At 43.2% G+C, this 19,424-nt stretch overlaps 1 protein-coding gene across 6 annotated transcripts in view; it reads left to right on the plus strand.

Moving 5' to 3' along the window:
* STRA6 (signaling receptor and transporter of retinol STRA6) overlaps nt 1-19,424 on the plus strand; it is a 311,887-nt gene that overhangs the window by 214,423 nt on the left and 78,040 nt on the right. For all 6 annotated transcript variants that reach the window (XM_085643894.1, XM_085643895.1, XM_085643890.1 and 3 more), the window contains 4 exons: nt 2,023-2,084; nt 6,361-6,523; nt 11,470-11,545; nt 18,483-18,616. In XM_085643894.1, coding sequence (XP_085500020.1) covers nt 2,023-2,084; nt 6,361-6,523; nt 11,470-11,545; nt 18,483-18,616 — 435 coding nt within the window. The remainder of the gene's footprint in view (nt 1-2,022; nt 2,085-6,360; nt 6,524-11,469; nt 11,546-18,482; nt 18,617-19,424) is intronic.

Below are 19,424 nucleotides of genomic sequence, written 5' to 3' on the forward strand. Positions count from 1 at the left end.
GGTCGCGGTAGTCAAACCCCTTCAGAAAAAAACTATTCAGGACCCTACGACACTGTCAAACCTCCGACCCATATCACTTCTTCCAGCACTATGCAAACTCACAGAGACATGTGTAAACAAACAACTCACAGCATATCTCGAGAACAACAATTTGTTACATCCCAATCAAGCAGGTTTCCGCTCTCACCACTCAACTGAATCTGCCCTTATTTTCTCAACGGAAACTATCAGGGCCGCTTTGGATCAGGGCAAAAGAGCCGTCCTGATCCTACTGGATCTCTCTGCGGCGTTCGACACGGTGTCCCATGATATTCTACTTCATCGCCTGAGTAGTGCAGGCATAGGGGGCACCGTGTTGAAATGGTTTACCAACTTCCTCAGACAAAGAAAACAGACTATTCTCCTAGGTCCACATCACTCTGAGGCAAGAGAAGTTCAATCTGGGGTACCTCAGGGCTCTAGCTTAAGCCCCATATTGTTTAACCTATATATGGTCCCCCTAATGAAACTTATCTCTTCTTTTGCTATCAGCTCAATAGCCTACGCCGATGATACTCAACTAGTTGTAATCCTAGATGAGGACGCGGCAATTGCTGAACGTTCCCTCAGAGATTGTCTGAAGGCCACTTTCGAGTGGATGAACACAAACCACCTGAGATGCAACACTGCAAAGACGGAAATTTTACCCTTTGGGAAAAATAATCTGTTTTCTCCCCAAACCTGCTGGCCACCTAATGCTGAAGCCCCGCCGAGTACCATAAAGAGTGCCCGAAATTTAGGAATTAAAATTGATGAGGCACTATCCTTCAAGCAACAGACCAGTGAAGTGGCTGGTTCCTGTTTCAATATCATCAAAAGCCTTCGGAAATTCTTTGACTTCCTCCCCCTACCAGCAAGGAAAACGGTAGCGGTGGCATTGATTACATCTAGGTTGGATTATTGTAACGGACTGTATGTGGGTGCCAACAAGGCCCTTCTACATAAGCTGCAGATGGTGCAAAATACTGCAGCAAGGCTGGTGCTAAAAATGCCAAGAAAATCCTCAGCATCCGCAGCACTTGACACCCTCCATTGGCTCCCTATCCAAAAGAGAATCCTATTCAAACTACTGATCATCTCTTTCAGAGCATTCCATAAAAGAGGCCCTACCTACCTGACTAACAAATTTAATCGCTACCACCCCGGACGTCATCTAAGATCTGCTACGGCCAACCTAATGACCATTCCAAAGTTTCGATTGGCCACTAGAGGGGGAAAGTCCCTGGCGGTCAAAGGCTCTAGAGCCTGGAACACACTTCCACCTCAAATTCGTGAAATCTCCTGTGAGAGCAAATTCAGGAAAGCCATTAAAACCTGGATTTATAACCTAACTGCCTCCGCCTGCAAAACCCTGGTCTAATATCTACTTTAGGGTCTATTACATCTCCCTTCTGCCTTCGAACCACACAAATTGAACCTAGCGCCAAGATGCTCCTCGGAGCGATAGAGCGCTATATAAAATCCCCCCAAACATAAACAATGGATGCTGTAACATGTGGCTTGTTGGAGGAAGGACATCTGGGTTGTGTAAGGATATTTAGGGTGAGCAATGTTTCTGTGAAGAAGAGGGAGTCAAGCTTGTGACAGGTGATGAGGTCTATGATGTCTGCTGCATGGAGTACTGTAGAGAGAACAATAACGATTTGGAATGGGTGTTCTGTAATTTGTGGCATACGTACGAGGTTGGGAGTAATTTGTGTAATTTAGGGGCATGGTAGTATAAGGTGGTGAGTGAGACACATGATTATATCTTGCTTTGTAAGTTTCAGTGAAACAGGGGATATGGGGACACGCCAGATTCACTGAATATTATCAATGATCAGGCATACCTGATTCATGAGAGACTGTTTCTATTGTCTTGGTCATAAACGATTAATTGCTCTTTGTGTTTTGGTAGTGGGGGGGAATGTGGATCTTTGGTGCCTTCTCCCACAGGCAAACTATCATCTGTCATATCTATAAATTGTTTATTTTACATTTCAGGCTTTCATTTGCCTCTGAAGCTCATCCTTTCTTCCACAGTCGGTGGAATATGCATTTATCAGGTAATGGACAACGCTTCAAGTGTGTGTGTGTTGTGTGAAATTGGATTGTTGGTTGACTGGGGTGTGAGACCTAGTCAAGTAGCACCCACAATCCTGTTCAGGGTAAGGCACAAGGAAAGCCCAAATCAACCTGTGCTCACCACCTGTAGCTTGGCACAGAGCAGTTAGGCTTAACTTAGAGGAAATGTGTAAAGTATTTGTGCAACATTTTAAACAGTACTCATGTGAATACACCACACAAAAAAACGAACTCACACAGTTTAGAAAAATAGAACTGAGTTTAATAAATAAAACAAGACCAAGTCGACAAAAATCCAATCCGTAGACCCGGAGATATGATTTTATAAAGGTATTAGTGGAAATAGCGCCAAAAAGCAGATAGCGCTAACTCAGGATATCGTGTCATGCTGGGCCGGGTCATAGTTACAAATTCAGGCCGATTGCAATTGAGCGCAAGTCGGCTACAGTCCCCAGACAGGTTCTGCTGAAGTTTGCCTTCTCAAGTTTGTGCCACGTGTTCCGTCCACATTGGAGAGGGCTGCAAGGAGAGTGTCGTGGGAGGCAGTCTTCGTACTGCGAAAAGCAGACCGGACATCGCGGACAAGCAGATGGAGCCTCGTGCTGGTGGTCCCCCTCAGGTGGTCCATGTTTGGGTGCGAAGAGTTGGACTGGCGGCACTTTGCATAAGAATTTCATTTCAGCTCGCTCAGCCACACCAAGGGTCCAGGACCTGAGGGGTACCACTTGGGGGTCAGATACTCACTGCAGCTTGGTCCAGGGGGCGGTGCAGGATGTTGGAGAGCCATTTATGTCCCTGGGGCGCAGATGAGGAGGGCAGCAGACTACATCTTGGAGTCACTCTGGTTTCCTGGGTTCAAGATGAAGTTGCAGGTCTAGTTCTTCCTCCCAGGCAAGTATACAGTAGGTCAGTACAACAGGGCAGCAGTTCCCTCACAGCAGCAGTCCAGCAGAGTGGCAGACCTTCCAACAGCATAGCTTTCCTTCTTTATTTTATTTTTTATTCATAATGTTTTACATAGCACGAACATGACCCTTGCGGGTATCAGAATGCTTTACAAATGTTCAGGAAAAAGGTAGAATAAACAACATCATCATCAAGGATGGAACAAGATGTAATAGCATCCCCCAGAGAGTCCACCTCAGGGTCCAAGATGAATGACTGAACCAAAATTAAGAACATAACATGCAAGAAATAAACCTGAGTGCAGACTATGGGACATATTGTGTCCGGGAGTACAATTTGTGAGTTCTATACAGAAATTTGTTCAACAGTATTACTTTAGCTTCTTTCTTGAGTGAAGCAGTTGAAAAGTTCAGTCTGATTTCAGGGGGTAGGGAGTTCCAAATTCTTGGGACAATATCTGAGAAGGCTCAGTTATACGTTTTGTTTTTATAGAAATTTGGTGGTTTCGGCAGTAGGGTGTCAGTGCCTCTAGAGGCTCTACAGCCACCCAATAGCTCCAGTTTTTGTGCAAGGTCAGAGTATCCACAGGTCCAGAAGTTTACTGAAGAAATGGTGTGTAAGGGCCAGTATTTATACACATTTGTGCCTTTGAAGTGGGTAGAAACTTCTAAAAGCATGCCTATGAAGTGCACAGGTACCCTGCCTTCATGGCCCTCGGTCCAGACTAACTTCAGGTGGCATGCAGCCCTTTGGAGACTGGACACAGCCTATTTAAGTGGAAGTGGGGCTAGGCTCAGCTCCTCTTGCCCATCCTTCCAGTGATGGCCCAGTCACAACTAAGCACCCCATTGTGGGTGGCTGTCTAGGAGGACTGCACAAAGCCCAACTGTCAGCTACACCCAGTCATGTGACCTACAGATAAGCTGCAAGCACCAAATGGCTGCGGCAAGAAAATTATAACTTTCTAAATGTGGCATATTCAGAATTGCAATTTAGAATCCAACTTCACGATAAGTTAGGATTTTAAATTGTGATTTCCCACTTGTAAATTGCTCTTATAAAACATAATAAAGTTACTCCATTGTTATCATATGGGAGAGTTCGGCATTGCAAGAGTGAAAAACAAAATAATTTTTTACTTCCAGGACATGTAAAACTTAAAAGTGTATGTCCTACTTTTAAACTACATTGCACCCTGCCCTCTGGGCTTCCCAGGCCCTACCCTAGGAGTGACTTCAATATATTAAAAAGGCAGATTTGGGCCTGGCAAATGGTTTCTTTTGCCAGCTCGACATGGCAGTTTAAAATTGCACACAGGTTGAGACATGTTTAAAGTACTACTTTGAGAGCATTTAATTTACATGCCCTGGGCACAGTTATTGCCACTTTAATAGGGATGTGCAAGTAAATTTGATATGCCAATTGGGTATACACCAATTCTACCAGGATTTAAGGAGAGAGCATAAGCACTTCAGCACTGGTTAGCAGTGGTAAAGTGCGCAGAGGGGGATATATATATATATATATATATATATATATATATATATATATATATATATATATATATATATATATATATATATATATATATATATATATATATATATATATATATATATATATATATATATATATATATATATATATATATATATATATATATATATATCTCTTCGTGTGGATAAAATCCGAGAATTCTCAGCAAATAATCCAGCGGCACACCCAGGACAAAACAATAAGTTTATTTATTGTTTCAAACGAACAGAACTACGCGTTTCGGCGAAGCCTTTGTCAAGTTAGTGACCCGTGCCCCAATTCCCCTAGAAATACAGGTCAAGGTTGATAGACAGTGAAGAAATACTATCGCGGTCAAACATTTCATTTGTGTACGTTTTTGTGATTTGAAACAATCCATGATAATGTTCAAAGCAGACCAATAATTATAATAATGTTAATATGATTATTTACAAGTCCACCAGAAATTTTCTAGGAAAAGGAAAATTATATAACTGTCTATTGACACGCCAATGCGATGTCTCAATAATTATAACACAAATTCATGTATGAATCTGATTAAGGTACCCGGAGTACAGAAAATAACGTACTCACATTGTAACATAGAATGATTCACTTCATAGACATTCCCTATAAATCATAAACTTTTAAATTTAGCTTTGGTCACATCATAAATATTGCTAATGGTCAACCAATATTATTAATAATCACCGGAATATACAATAATTCCAATAGAAAAGGACAGGAATAATACAAGTCACAGTACAAGTTATCCATGCTCAAATGCAATATCTCCTGGATGTGACACAACTTATTAATTGTTATCCTTATAATTAACCAAAAAACGGGAAGTCCTAAGAGTGCTTGGGTAATGTACCCACATTAGTACCATTATGCTATATATATATATATATATATATATATATATATATATATATATAAGCTCCAAGGTTTGCCCAGCTGGCAGGGACACACTCCGGAACCAGTAATGCCATACAGACTTCGCAGCCCATGAATTGCAGCCTGACGTGTTTCGATCAATCTTCCTCAGAGGCCTTTCTCAAGTGTTCATTGGCTCAGGCGCCACACCTTTATTTCAAATGTGCAGCCTTCTCATAGGCTCCTGCTCCAATGAGCAATTCAGCAGTCTCCCACAGATTTGTGGTACTTGTAGTGTGGTGCTAATTTTCCCTGGATGGGTGCTAAGTGCACATGATCACTGATTCATACCCTGTATGGGTTCCATGCGCTTTGAAGTCTCTCATTCCGGCATTGCTTCCTTTGTTGCAGACTGGACACAATTTCCAGCCCACCGATCCGCTTACTCTTTCGTCGTGGTGCATCCCCCACGGCAGGGCCGCTGCGTGTAAATGAAAGCTCCAAGGTTTGCACAGCTGGCAGGGACGCACTCTGGAACCTCTGAGGAAGATTGTTTGAAACGCGTCAGGCTGCAATTCATGGGCTGCGAAGTCTGTATGGCATTACTGCTTCCGCAGCTTACAGAACTCAACCACAATATAATATTGAGAATTGAGAGGAAAAATCTCTTCTCTATGACTTTTTGTCAGGAAACAATTGGATGTCAGTTTTCATGGTAACCATGTCAGGAGAAGACTATTTTTTTCTAGACTGTTCTTTGGTCACTCTAAATCACCCCTCCATTCCACTCTAATTGACTAAGAATAGAACAAGATTTTCCCAAATATCTCAAAGCTCATGTACAACAGACATTATCTGCTGCATAAGGCATGTGTCACTGTTTTATTTCTGCTTTTTGTACCATTTCACTTTTCTTTCCGTTGCTATTATTTTATTACTTATGGATCCCTTCTTTAGGTGGCGCTTCTTTTTCTAGTGGTGTTCCTGCCCACAGTGCAGAAAATCAGAGCTTCAATAGACATGGACATTGTCCTAATGATGGCAGGGTTTGGGATCAATTTGACACAAGATAGAGAAGAAGCAATCATCCTCATTAAGTATTACCTCTGGGCACTGGAAGGTAAGTCCCCATAGACCTCTTCATTTACTACTTCAGGATAAACAATATGTGGTATTAGCCTCATTATGCAGCCTTCTGTGGCACTCAAAGGTAAACGTTAATACACTGAACCAGGTTTTACCTCTGTACACAACAAGGTTGGTGGTAATAGACTAAATTAATGTCTGGTCACTAAAAGGCAGTTCTTCATATATCTATTGAAGCTTTAATCTCAGTACTAGAAAACATATTTTGATATATATAATTGATGAATGGGTCTTGAGTCTGAAAGTCTGGCCTTTGTAGACCTAAAGCAAGGATTTTCTTCAGTAAACTGGCAAGCAGGCCTACATATATCTTGTAAAGTAAATCATGTGGTCCTCGGAATGTATACTTTTTAGAGATCTAATCAATTGTTACCCATAGACACTCGAAGAAAAGTCTTGATCATATGTACCACTCCCTCACTCTTTGATAAATCCAATCCCCTTTTTGATAGACCTCATCAGGAGTTACTTGGGACCCTTTAGATTGTCAAGCATCTCTTATAGGCACAGAAGGTTTAGTGCCTATGAACCTAAGCAAGTTTTAACTATAAAAAATCAAGCAAAAATTCTAGATGCTGAGTCCCCTGCTGGAAATATGATCATGTTTTGCCAGCAGGATAATATTTGTAGATATTATGTAATATTACTTTCAACATGGAAAGCTATGTCCATTTCTATAAGATCAGGTATTACTTTTGGGACCCAGAAACTGTTAGCTGATTCTGTTTTATAGAAAATGCATGTGTTTGATTCTTGAAGGACCAGTGTGTTTTATAAATATTGCTGAACCAGTTCGTGTTTAGCAGATTTTCTTAGTGTTATTAACCCCTTCCATGCTCAGGACGGCTCCCGGCCGTCATGAGTCACGGTAGTCGTGTGCTCATGACGGCCGGTAGCCGTCCGACCGTTGCCGCTCCGCCCACGCGTGGCAAATTCCCCGCCTGTGCGGGCGAATCAATTAGTGGGCGGAGTTCGGACGGCTCCTGGCCGTCATGAACACACGCCCACCGTGATTTATGACGGCCGGGAGCCGTCCTGAGCACCTGTGCGCCACGCCCAGCCCCGCCCCCCCTGGCACCGCGCCGGAATTTGCCCCGCATGGAAGGGGTTAATAAAGTTTTATTTTGTAATCCACCTATGATATATATGCAGTCGCTCATAAAATTATTTTTTTTATTTGAATTTTTCTTTGAGAGAGTTGAAAAGTGAATTTTGAAGGTTGTTAGGTGGCTGCCTCATAGTGAGGCAATCAGATGGGTTTGGGGTCACAGATAACAGCAGCAGTTGATATGGAGAGATGTAATCTAACAAAATATGGTACAGCACACTGGAGAGCATGGTACCAGAAGACTGAAACAGTCAGGTAGGAGGAGAAACGTGGATGAAGTTGACACATCATACACTGTGCACAGGGACATGAGTCCAAGTGACGGGTATTGGCTGCATCCCTGTCTACAAGCACTCAAGGTGGTTACTTAGATGGTGTGTAAGTATATTTTAATATTAATAAGGAAAGTAGCTCTGGAAAAAGGGCTGTTTTATTACGATATACCTCTGAACGGGGTACATAATTTTGCCTTACAAATAAATGCTTCTTCATACTTCGTTGACACTGTGAACGTTCCCCTCAAAGTTATACATGTAGTGATAATTTCATTCTTCAGGTAGGGGCAACTTTAATTACATCTTGTGCTTGAAACTGGTTTGAATGGCTGAAGCACAGCAAATTGACAGCCTGGTCATCGGAGGATACCGCTCACCTTTATATATGGGGTAATATTTGGTGAACACAGAATGGAAGGAAGGAGTTCTTGTTTTCCTTGGCTGTCTGTGATTTGGCATGCTCCTAGTTGGGACTCAAACCCTGTAACTTCAGTGAGGAAGAATACCTCAACATGACGCGGTCAGTCTTTGTCCCGATTCTTATGTTGCCGGACTGGGACGGTCCAGCAGTGTCCAGCATGTAGCTGCATGGGTTGTCTGGTCACCTGTACTCACCAGGATGCTGGATGCTGGTCTGTGAAGACAAGCTGAGGCGTCAAAGTCTCTCCTGGGTACCTTGACCAAATAGTCCATAGCAAGGAGGGCAGCTAAAATACAAATATCTGGTCAGGATATTACTTAAAAAGAAAATACATATTATTGAGCACTTTTATATGAAACTGGAGTTGACAAATAATAATTGATAGATATTACAGAAAAGAATTATAGTGTACAGCAGACACAGGTGAGTCAAAATGCGAACCTAGGCGAACTCTCTGAGACTTCCAGAACTATGTGCTGCGCAATGAATGATTTTGTTCCTTTGAGAAGTGGAATTGATTTGTACCGCAGGAAGATCAGGCTGCCTTTATATTGGGGTTGGGGTATGCCCTGGACTTTAGGGTTGATAGGCCTGAAGGTACTAGCCAAATGAGGTCTGGGTTTAGAGGTGAGGGGTGTTAGAGTGTCAGAAAGGGTGTAGGACGTTAAGACTGTCTGTAACCCAAGAACAAACATCACAAAATGGCATACAGTTCAAGTGTGGATGGGCCATATCCACAAACTAGATCTTGTAGTTAAAGTACACAATCCAGGGCAAACCAACTGTTTAATGCCTGGAACTCTGCGCAGCCTGGCAAGGTCATGGTAACACCAAGTGAAGCTCGGGGCACAAGCTTAATGCCAGGCTCTTAGACAGTAGGGACTTATGCACGAGTCAAGGTGGAAGAGAGAGTCATGGTGCCAGGGCAGGAGAAAGAGAAGTTACCTACAGTTAATAAAAGGTGCCTCAGTGGCCTATGGATCCAGGTCACCAGGCGGAATCACCGCTGCTGAAGGTGAGCTGCATGTGCTGTTCCATTGCTGCAATGGTTCTCTGTTGCCTAGGGCGGACTTCAGGTGGGTCTTAGTAATTCTTCTGATCTCCTTGAACTTCCTGTCTGTAGGAATCCCTTCCAGGCAGCAAACTGGCAGAAAGCAGAAGGGCCTAGGACAGACCTTTATGCTTAGCCAAGCTCACAGGTTTGTTTTCTATAGGTATTCACATTGTGTGAATGATTTCCCAGGTTAGTTTCTTTGTTATTGGCAGTTGGGTAATACCCCACTGCCAGTCATGTTGAAAAGGTGTAAAAGATTTGGCGCCATTCAATGAAGTAGCGGCACTGTTTTAGACTTTTTCATGTACCTGGAGTCTCAGACCAGACCGCCAGAGGATGGGGAGTATTCTGTTGCTGTGCAAAGTTTAGTGTTTTCTGCTCCTTGCTTATTCCGCAAATAATGGAAATGATATGCACAGGTCCCTCAGATACTGTCACGGGCGAGCCAAATATGTGAATATGGAAACAAAAGTTAGTATAGCGGGTTGACAATGCATCGAGTACACAACCCTTCTGAAGGGAAGCAAAGGATGGGTGATGAAGCACACACATCTGACCCACAGACTAGGCCTTGGAGAAAATAACACTGTACCCTTTGATGGAGTTGACTCCTGATCACCATTCTCTACAGGCCTCTGGCATAAAGGTTAGACATTTCAAATGCAAGGTAAATACGGATATTGCGTGTGAGTGGACCTGACAGGCAGGTAAAAGCTGAGTGCACGTAGAAAACCAAAGGAGGTGTGCGGGAATGCCAGCTTCAGGCTGAGTCAATAGTCTTAGTTACACATGGTTGATCTGGTCTGGGGGATATATTGTAGGAGTATGTCGTGTACAATATTGATACATCTGTCCTCTTACAAACACCACTGGGGGCCCTACCACACAAGAATACTGGGCTAAAGGTGAAACTTCCCTTGGATGCTGCAGATCTGCACCCTGAGATTGCTGCTTCATAGAAACATTATATATATATATATGCAAATGCTTAAATCTTGCATTAATGTTTGCGAAATAGTGGATTTCCATTGCATATGCTGCTCCCATTGTCAGTCATTCGTTTTTGTGTGTGTTCTGTGTTATTGTTAAAATGACCCAAACAATATGTACATCTGAGTGTGAGGATGTGAACCTAGTACATTGAAGTTTACAAGCCTAATTTAGAGGTCCGGAGCCGAAGCATCTTTAGTTTCCACCAAACACCCAATCAGACCCGTGCGTTTAGCTCTAGAATGCAGGTCTCCCACAGACCCGAGGAAGTCACAGAAGGTCCATTCAGCCTTGCTGCAGTGTTCCGTCTACCATTAAATAAAATATGTGTGCTAAACGGCTGGCTTTGGTATTTTGCTAAATGTTTTACTATAGAAAGATCATCCGCATTTGCAGTAATGCTGCTTTCATCTTTAAATATCCATTTTCCCTGCGGGCAAGTCAAATGCTGCTGTCAGGTTTTGCAGATACTTTCCGTACATAATGACTCAACCTGTGAACAACTAATTCACAAGTGAACTGAATTCCATTTCAGTTGTTTTTCTTTGCTTAAGTCCTCACGGGAACCTTTGTTAAAGTATACACCTATAAGTCGTATGAAAATCTACAAATGAAAAGCGAAAGACAAAGATCAAGGGGGGGGGCAGAAGTACCTCCTTCATACAGTTAATAAATGGCCCTTCCGTTAGTCCTGTAGTTCTGGAAAGCTCCCATAAGACTGCATTCATTTTTTGAACTTTGATTCACTATCTGATGCCCTGACTCTAGTTCACTTACAGTCAGTATAATTTACAACGACCTTTCACTATGTTGAGGGAATCAGGGATTCATTCAATGTTTTCAGTGTTTTTAGAACATATGGCTGTGTAAAGTCTAATAATTATTTTGAGTTTGGGTCCCTCACCGTTATCTTGTGTCTTTTATGCGTTATAGGCAGCTGGAAAGTTCTCTTTTTTGTGCTTGTTGTGTTTTCCTAATTTGGGCCCCTGTGTGTTTAACTCTCCTGGTGCATTCTTGGCTGTTTTTTCTGTTTCTCTACTCTGTTCTAAATGCTCTTTTCTGTGTCTTCCAGTGTGTTATGTTTCAGCCTTGGTCTTATCTTGCGCACTGACTGTCTGCATGCTGGTGAGATCCCTGGTGCTGCACAGGTGAGATGGGTCCAGGGAACCAATAGGAAAGAAGGAAAAATGTGGTGGGGTGCTAGGTGTTCATAGGATTGTAGTCCTACAAAGTCAGTTAGGGCTGTGGTTCCTCCTGAAATGATCACTCTGCTCAAAGACAATTTACCTCTTATCTAGCATCAGTAAATAAGTATCAAAATGTGGTAGCAATCATACCTTTGTCCAGTGCTCAATCGTGGTACGGTTGCATGTCACTACAATGCATTCCTTTCCCACACATGCCTTTACCATGCAATGCCTTTACAATGCATCCTTTACCACCATCCCTACTGTTTTTTGGGTCCAACGAGATAACCAACTGAGTGTCATCATCATAGGAAGTCATGGATATATCAAATTCCAGCACAATTTTAGCCAGTGGCTCCATGTACACATTAAAAAGCATTGGGCTCAATGAGGAACCCTGTGGGACCCCCCACACCTCAGTGACATGGTTTTAGAGAGAGTAGTATTCTCCTGTACTTGAAATGTTCTGTCTTTCAAGAATGATTATAGCCATTTAAACGTCATGCCCTGTATCCCAATGTCTGAGAGCCTTCTTGGTAATATATGATGGTCTACCGTATCGAAGGTGGCGCTCAAATCCAATAGGAGCAAGGCGGCTGATTTTCCCTGGTCTAGCGATCGTCTTAGATCCTCCACCACCACCACCAACAAAGCAGATTCTGTGCTGTGTTGTGCCCTAAAGCCCATCTGAGTAGGGTGGAGGCAATGGTTAGTCTCTAGGAATTCTGACAGTGTTCTGTTGACATGGTTTTCTAGTAGCTTGCCCACAAACTGTAGCAAGGAGATAGAGCGAAAGTTACTGAGTTGCGATCTATCTGCATTAGCTTTTTTCAGCAGAGGTTTTATAATGGCGTGTTTCCAAGCAACTGGGACTATGCCCGTTTCTAGGGACTGATTCATGACCCTCATTAGAGTCGGTAAAATGACAGGTGTTACTGTTCTGAGAATTTGCGGGGAGGCTAGGTCCAGAGGCGAGCCAGACTTCACCTTCTTTATCAGGGAATCTACACCCTTCTGTTCCATAGGCAGAAAATTAGTGATAGCCTCTTGTGGGGGAAATATTACCTGTTCTTACTCACACCTTGCAGTTAGTTCTCCATTCATTTTACTGCGGAGGGATGGTGAGTTGGGCCATTGTGTGTAAAGCTAGCTGTTCTGCTGGACATCCCAGCTCCCCTGTGCCCCTCCCAATTCCTTGGAGAGGCCTTGTGGACTGGGGTAGACACTCAGCTCATTTCTGGGTTTGGCTGGACCAATTCTGCTAAATGGACCCTCCCCCCGGTCATTGCCTCCTGGTCTGGCATTAATTAAAATTCCTCTTTATGGAATAGCACGGGCTGGTACAAGGGAAGGCAGTAGGTTAACCTGTGCATGTTTAGGTTGAGCATTGAACACACCATGAATGGTCTGTGACTGGATGTGAAATCAAGATTCAAAAGTAGCAGATCCTTTAATTGGAACAGCCTATCAATCAGAGGTGATCAAAGTCTTACCTGAGTGGTCAGCTGTTGTTCAAGACTGGTCTGTGACTGAAGAGGCGGCTCACACCAGGTTCTTCCAAAAGGAAGCCAGCCCCAACCCGGGGTATGAAGGCAAGACAAGACACTTGCTCACTGCATCTGGAACTTGACAAACTTTTCTCGATGACTGATGGCTTCTGCTGCATAGGAATGTGCCACTTCGAAAAGGAGCGAGGCCATCAGCAGCACCAGGAGAGGACCATCTGTTTCTGTAAGGCTTGTTGTGCTGGTGCTTTGAACAAGGAAATTGCAGACAGCTGCACAAGTAGGAAATGAAGCTTGCAGCACATCAAGGGAGATGGAGAGGGGAAGCTTGATCCCAGTCCTTGAAAGTGAGATCACTTTGCTCAGACCCGTCCTCTGCGCTGTGGGAGCCTGTGTGGAAAGGAAGCTTGCAACACAACAAGGGGGACAGAGAAGGGACAGCTTGATACCAGTCCATGAAGGTGTGATCACTTTGCACAGACCCCTCCCCTGTGCTGTCAGAGTCTGTCCAAGCAGTAGCTGGGAATAGAGGCCAGTGAAATAGCCCCCCACACCTTTATTTTTGTGATATCTGGGGGTATCATGGTGAACTGGCACTCTGTCCAGCACTACCCTCCTACAGCTAGCCAGTGGCTACTGGACTAGTGGATCTCCAGTAAACTGTACCAGGACATCAGGCACCAGTGATTAGATCCCTGACATCACTATAGCAGTGTCCTCACTCAAGACAGGATGTCACTTCTGTTGCTTTGGGTGGGGATTATGGGGCTGATAAAGAACCTTTGACTTCACATCATATGCTGAAGCTATATCCTTTCAGTCCAAAGGTTGGTATTATGTCTGTAGCAAATGAGAGTAAACCTGTGCAATATAGTCTGTAAGATGCAAAGCTCATTGTGTGTATTCATGTTAACTTCTTTAATAATGCTTTGCATCTGGGTGCTATAATACTGTTTATGGTCAGAATTCTGGCTCAGACGGGTATAGAGACATTTGGTTTTCACAGTTTATCCTAGTTTTATGTGTAGTATAATTCTCTTGTGTGTTTTAAAGTACTTTTCCTTAATAAAAAGAAAAGCACTGACTGGACATTGATTTCATCAGCTGGTAGCATGGTGTACACTGTACTCTGAATGTCTAACCCCACCTCACCTCCTTGAGTAAGCCTTAGACTTCTCTATCTCGTTACCCTGAGAGAGTCAAGTGCTGGAGAGAAGTACTTGGGAAGTACTTAGTTATCCAGTTTCCAGTCCACTTGCACTGAGGCCCACCAGTGGGGAGCACTCCAGGTGATGCAATTGGAGCGCAGTAACCCCTGAGTGCCCTGGTTCCCAGGAAGCTGGGTCTAACACAACCGAATACCCTTACTCGCATCTAAACCCTAAAAACACCCTTGCCACCCAATACCCCCACTTACCCATAAACTCTAAAAGCACCATTATCACCCAATACCCCTACCCACCCCAAACCCTGAAAACACCTTTACTACCCAATACCCTTACCCACCCCTCATTCCTGAAAATACCCTTATCACCCAATACCTCAACCCACCCCATAAACCCTAAAAACACCTTTACAGCCCAATACCCTTTCCCACTCATAACCACTAAAATCCCTTACCACCCAATACTCTTACCCAGCCCTAAACCCTTAAAATACACTTACCACCCTATACCCCTACCCACCCCTAAACTCTTAAAAACACTTTTACGACCCAGTACTCTCACCCAGTGCAAACCCTAAAAATATCCTCACAACTCAATACTCTTACCCACCCCTAAACCATAAAATCACATGCATGGTGAATACTTTCGTAGTAAAGGCAATGTGTGGTAAAGGCATTGCGTGGTAAAGGATGCCTGGTAAAGACATTGCATGGTAAATAATGCGTTGTAAAAGCTGTTTTCCTAATGGAAGGAACAAAAGGGAAAGGCAAGGCCAACCCATGGCTTGACCATGGTAAAGGATGCTAATAATATTACTTGACACGGGCCCAACTAAACCCAAGATCAACAAGCATTGGCGAAGTCTGTAGAGTAGGCTTGATATTTGTACAAGGTTTGGTCATGGTTTTGATGGTGCTTGTTCGTTTCCTGAGGCTGGGGTGCTAACAAAAGCATCTGAAAAATGGATGCTACAGAAAATAGAGAACTCATTCCAGTGGATGCAGAAGGACACTGGAAAAACAAAAAAAATCAATCAGACCAAAATACTTTCTTGGGCTGAATCACAGTGAAACTAACAACGTAACAAGCGAAAGTCTGAAGGTTCTAGAGCTAATAAAGCCAACGAGTGAAGGAGGCCGACAGAAAACCCGTTAAAGAAAATATAGGCTATAGTAGGTTTGCCATGAATGATGCAAGCGCCCTACGCTTCCAATCTAAAACGAAAAACAGAAATGTTGTTCCTAATTGTGGTGTGTTGTGATGACACCATCATGTAACTGCATTGCAAGATTACAATAGTCAAAGTGCATGAAGCTGTTAAGCTACCACTCATAAACGGGCACTGCTACATTTACATGTGTGCAAACAAATACGAATACGAACCCAAAATATGAAAAAGAAAACACTAAAGGGAATGTCCTGAAGGGAAAGAGAGAATTAATGTGTTTATAGACTATTTAGAAACTGAATGCATTGAATTAATGTGGGTCTTTTGGGCCTAATGAGATGAAGTGAGCGAGGAATCATGAGTGCAGGTGGCATCATGGCTTTTTGACATAATATTTTTGGCGTAAGTATGACAAAGGGATTATATCAAAAGCTACATATGGTAACATTAAAGGAGGCATTGAAGTATCTTGGAATGGGGATATTGAATGAACATGGTGGCACTGGTTCTCACCGGAAGTGGTGGCTTGAGTCAGGTTTGTAAGTGCTTCATTAAATGAGATATAGGACTACTGAGGAGGCAGCACCCCCCAGTGCCTTGAGACTCTCACGGGTGAGTAGCTGCACTTTACAAGCCCCTGATTGATTGATTGATTAAGAATTCCATGATCTACTGTGTCAAACGCAGAACTAATTTTCAGAAGTATAATAGCGGCCGAGCCTCCTAGAACCAGGATCATCTTGAGTTCCGAAACTACCGCCAGAAGTGCTGTTTCAGTACTGTGCTGCGTTTTAAATCCTGTCTGAGTAGGGTGCAGGATAAAATTGGATTCCAGGGACAGGTGTTGGTGCACATGCTTCTCTATTAGCTTGCCAAATCCTGATAATAAAGAAATGGGCCTGTCGTTCCCCAAACATAGAGGGTCCAAATTAGTCTTTTTTTAACAGAGGTTTTACTACTGTGTATTTTCATGCAGGGGGAACTAGAGCAGTTACTAATGGCAGATTAAGTAGTTCCGGCACCTTCTTCCAGGCCATGATGAGGGACAGGCTTGAGAAGGTAGCCTGACTGCACCTTGCAAAAAAGCGCTAAGAGAAGATTTGGAGTAAAGCTGGGAAGGTTGCTAGGCAAATCATAAAATTCCCCACAGCTGCCCCACTTGAAGAAGGTTGTGGCTCCCTGGTCAAATCCGGGAAAGAAGAGTAGATATCTGTGATTTTCTTAAGAAAGAGTTTTGCTATATCATTACAGCGAACTACCATTGGCTCAGGTAGTGAGCTATCATTGGCTCAGGTAGTGAGCTATCATTGGCTCAGGTAGTGAGCTATCTGGTTTAGGCTCAGTCAAAGATTTAACAATTTAGAAGATTTTCTGGGGGAAATTGGAGGCCCTGTTGATTTTGGATGCACAATATGAGTAGATCTAATTTCTGTGTGATAATTTTTATCTTGCAATTTGATGTTCCTTCAGTCCCCTCCCATCCATCATACGACTTCCTCCACTTCCTTTCTAGCCTTTTTACAGTCTTTCCTTTTTGACAGTTAGTGAGGGGTAACCATAGATTTACTACTTCTTCTTAATTCACAAACATTAAAAGTAATATGCTTGGGATTCTGCACCAGTCTCAGGCTTCCAGATGTGCTACTGGGAATGTCATGTGACATTTTGATTGCCTGACATTTTTAAATTTTACTATTTCCAATACTGGGATTTTACAAACTTTACATCTTCTGAGTGGAAAAGATCTCTTTACAGATGTACTTTGCTTTCCCCACAGGGAAAATATTTTTCAGGAGAAACTCTTTCCCCAGCACCCTACACAATCTTGGGGTGTTACATTCCCCCCTCACTCCCTTGTATGGTATTTATTCCAGCACTTTAATGTAGCAAATCCCTGACAATTTCCAATGTAGGAAAGGGTTAGACAATGATTTGAGAATGTTTGAGAACAAGCTGAGGAGCATTGATAAACTCACTAGGCATGTCTTGGATTATCCTCCTACTCCTCACTAGTTTAACAAGGGTTTACTACCGCTTAGTTGTACAAAGTTGTTACGCACAATTATGTAGTAGTAAATGCTAGATATCCTTTAGTGTATACTTCACAGGCATACAGTTTTGGTCATAAATTTGACTTTGTGAATTAGACCCGCAATGTCAATATATTATGGGATGGAAGAGAGCATGGTACATATCGGCGGTTCTCTTTTTCTGTTTTTTTGGAGCTGGTGAATGTAATGGGACAGCAGGGCAAAAGAGCAGGACAGCCCTCCTGGTGATCTTATGTTTAATATTGCAGAGCCGGACTGTGAGCTTGAAACAGCTCTGTATATTGTTATTAATCCCGGTACCTTATTGCACCAACCAATCACAACAAAGCAGGTTTTGATTATCCTACCATCAAAATCTGAAACAAATTTGGGGCTTAAGAATTTATTTGACAGTACAATATGCAAAAATATATTTGGGATAAAAGGTGTTTACTTAAAAAACTAGATTGCTGCACTCTTCACTTTCCACCTCTCATGGGTGGTGCACCCCTTGGTTCTCTCACCACTCACTCTGCAACCCACTGCTATTGAGTTGGGAAATTTGAGGTTCACACCCCCTAATCTCACTAAGTAGCGCCCCTCTGTGTGCCTCTTCTGCATTTATCTCACATCCCTCCCTATCATGTTTTTCCCCCAACCAACACAGCGTTATTGTACTGTCATACTGACCCTCCTTTCAAATGTTTTTAGCCCTTTCTTCAGCCTTCTCTCTCGGTTTTTTATTTCTCCTTTTATTCTCTCTGCTTTAGTCCTATTCTTGCTGCATCTCTTACCTGTGTCACTCTCTATTGTATTACACTACCCCTCCACACTTGTCCTCAATTGTCCTACCTACCCTCCACACTCTGCTTCTTTTCATGTTACATATTCATCTCTATCTCCTTGCCGCCCTCACGGACTGGTCCTTTTTAATTGATTCTGTCACAATCTGTTCACACCCATTCATCTTCTTTGCCTTGGACCTTTTTCCTCAGTATCCTTTTCTCATGATCTCTAATGTTCTCACAGGTCTAATTTGAAGGCCCTCTACCGTGGAGCCACAACAGAAGTGTTCCTGCGTGCCCAAAGGTTGCGTCCATCACGATCCGCCATTTTCTGTTGGATGAGCTTCACTAGCTACCAGACGGCGCTCATCTCCATAGGTAATCTGCTGTGGCTTGCTGGTGAACTGGCACCTCTTCTGGATATATACACTAGGGTTTGCTGTTCATGGAAATGATTAAACTCCCTCGCTTATAATGGCAACATAGATGTTTTTAATTTTGCTATTGTCTTTTTTTTCTCCTGATTTTGGAGATTTGTGCGTCAGAAATTCGAGGCAAGGGCCAAATTACCGTTGGCCAAGGTTGTCAAAAATGCTGAACCGGGTCAAGCGACCATGCTCGCCGCGGCCATCTTGTCCCTTCTCCCCTGCGGTTCCCATTCACTGATGTAGGGCCATGCGCTCGCTACACTGATCTTTACCGCCTCAGAATTGATGCTCCGTGAAGCTCATTCTGCTGCTCTTGTCACTAGGAAGGGTGGAAAGAATCCCCCAAAAGCTAATGAAACGAAAAACACGTATTTTTTTTATTTTTAGTGGGAAAGGGAGAAAAGGCCAGCCGCATCCGTTCCGCGTGGGAACCAAAAATCAACAGGTGGATTTCAAGCCTGGAAACGCAGAAAAGGCCTGGGTTTTGGCTGCTTAGGTCTCAATAGACTAAGAAGCAAATTCCAGGGAGGTGTGGGCTGCCCGGAGGGAAGCAACAAGTCCGCAATGGGCCACGTGCTACGACCACTCTGACTGGCTGGTTGTAGCCAACTCAACCATGCTACGACCACTCTGACTGGCTGGTTGTAGCCAATTCAACCAATCCGTATGTTAAGTAACTGGGACTCTAGCAGGCTGGTATAAGCTTACACTTATTCCTCTCAAATGGGCAAAGCCAAGTCCAAATCGCAGTGTAGATG

The sequence above is a fragment of the Triturus cristatus genome, chromosome 3_1 (genome assembly GCF_964204655.1).
Source record: "Triturus cristatus chromosome 3_1, aTriCri1.1, whole genome shotgun sequence".
Classification (NCBI taxonomy): Eukaryota; Metazoa; Chordata; class Amphibia; order Caudata; family Salamandridae; genus Triturus; species Triturus cristatus.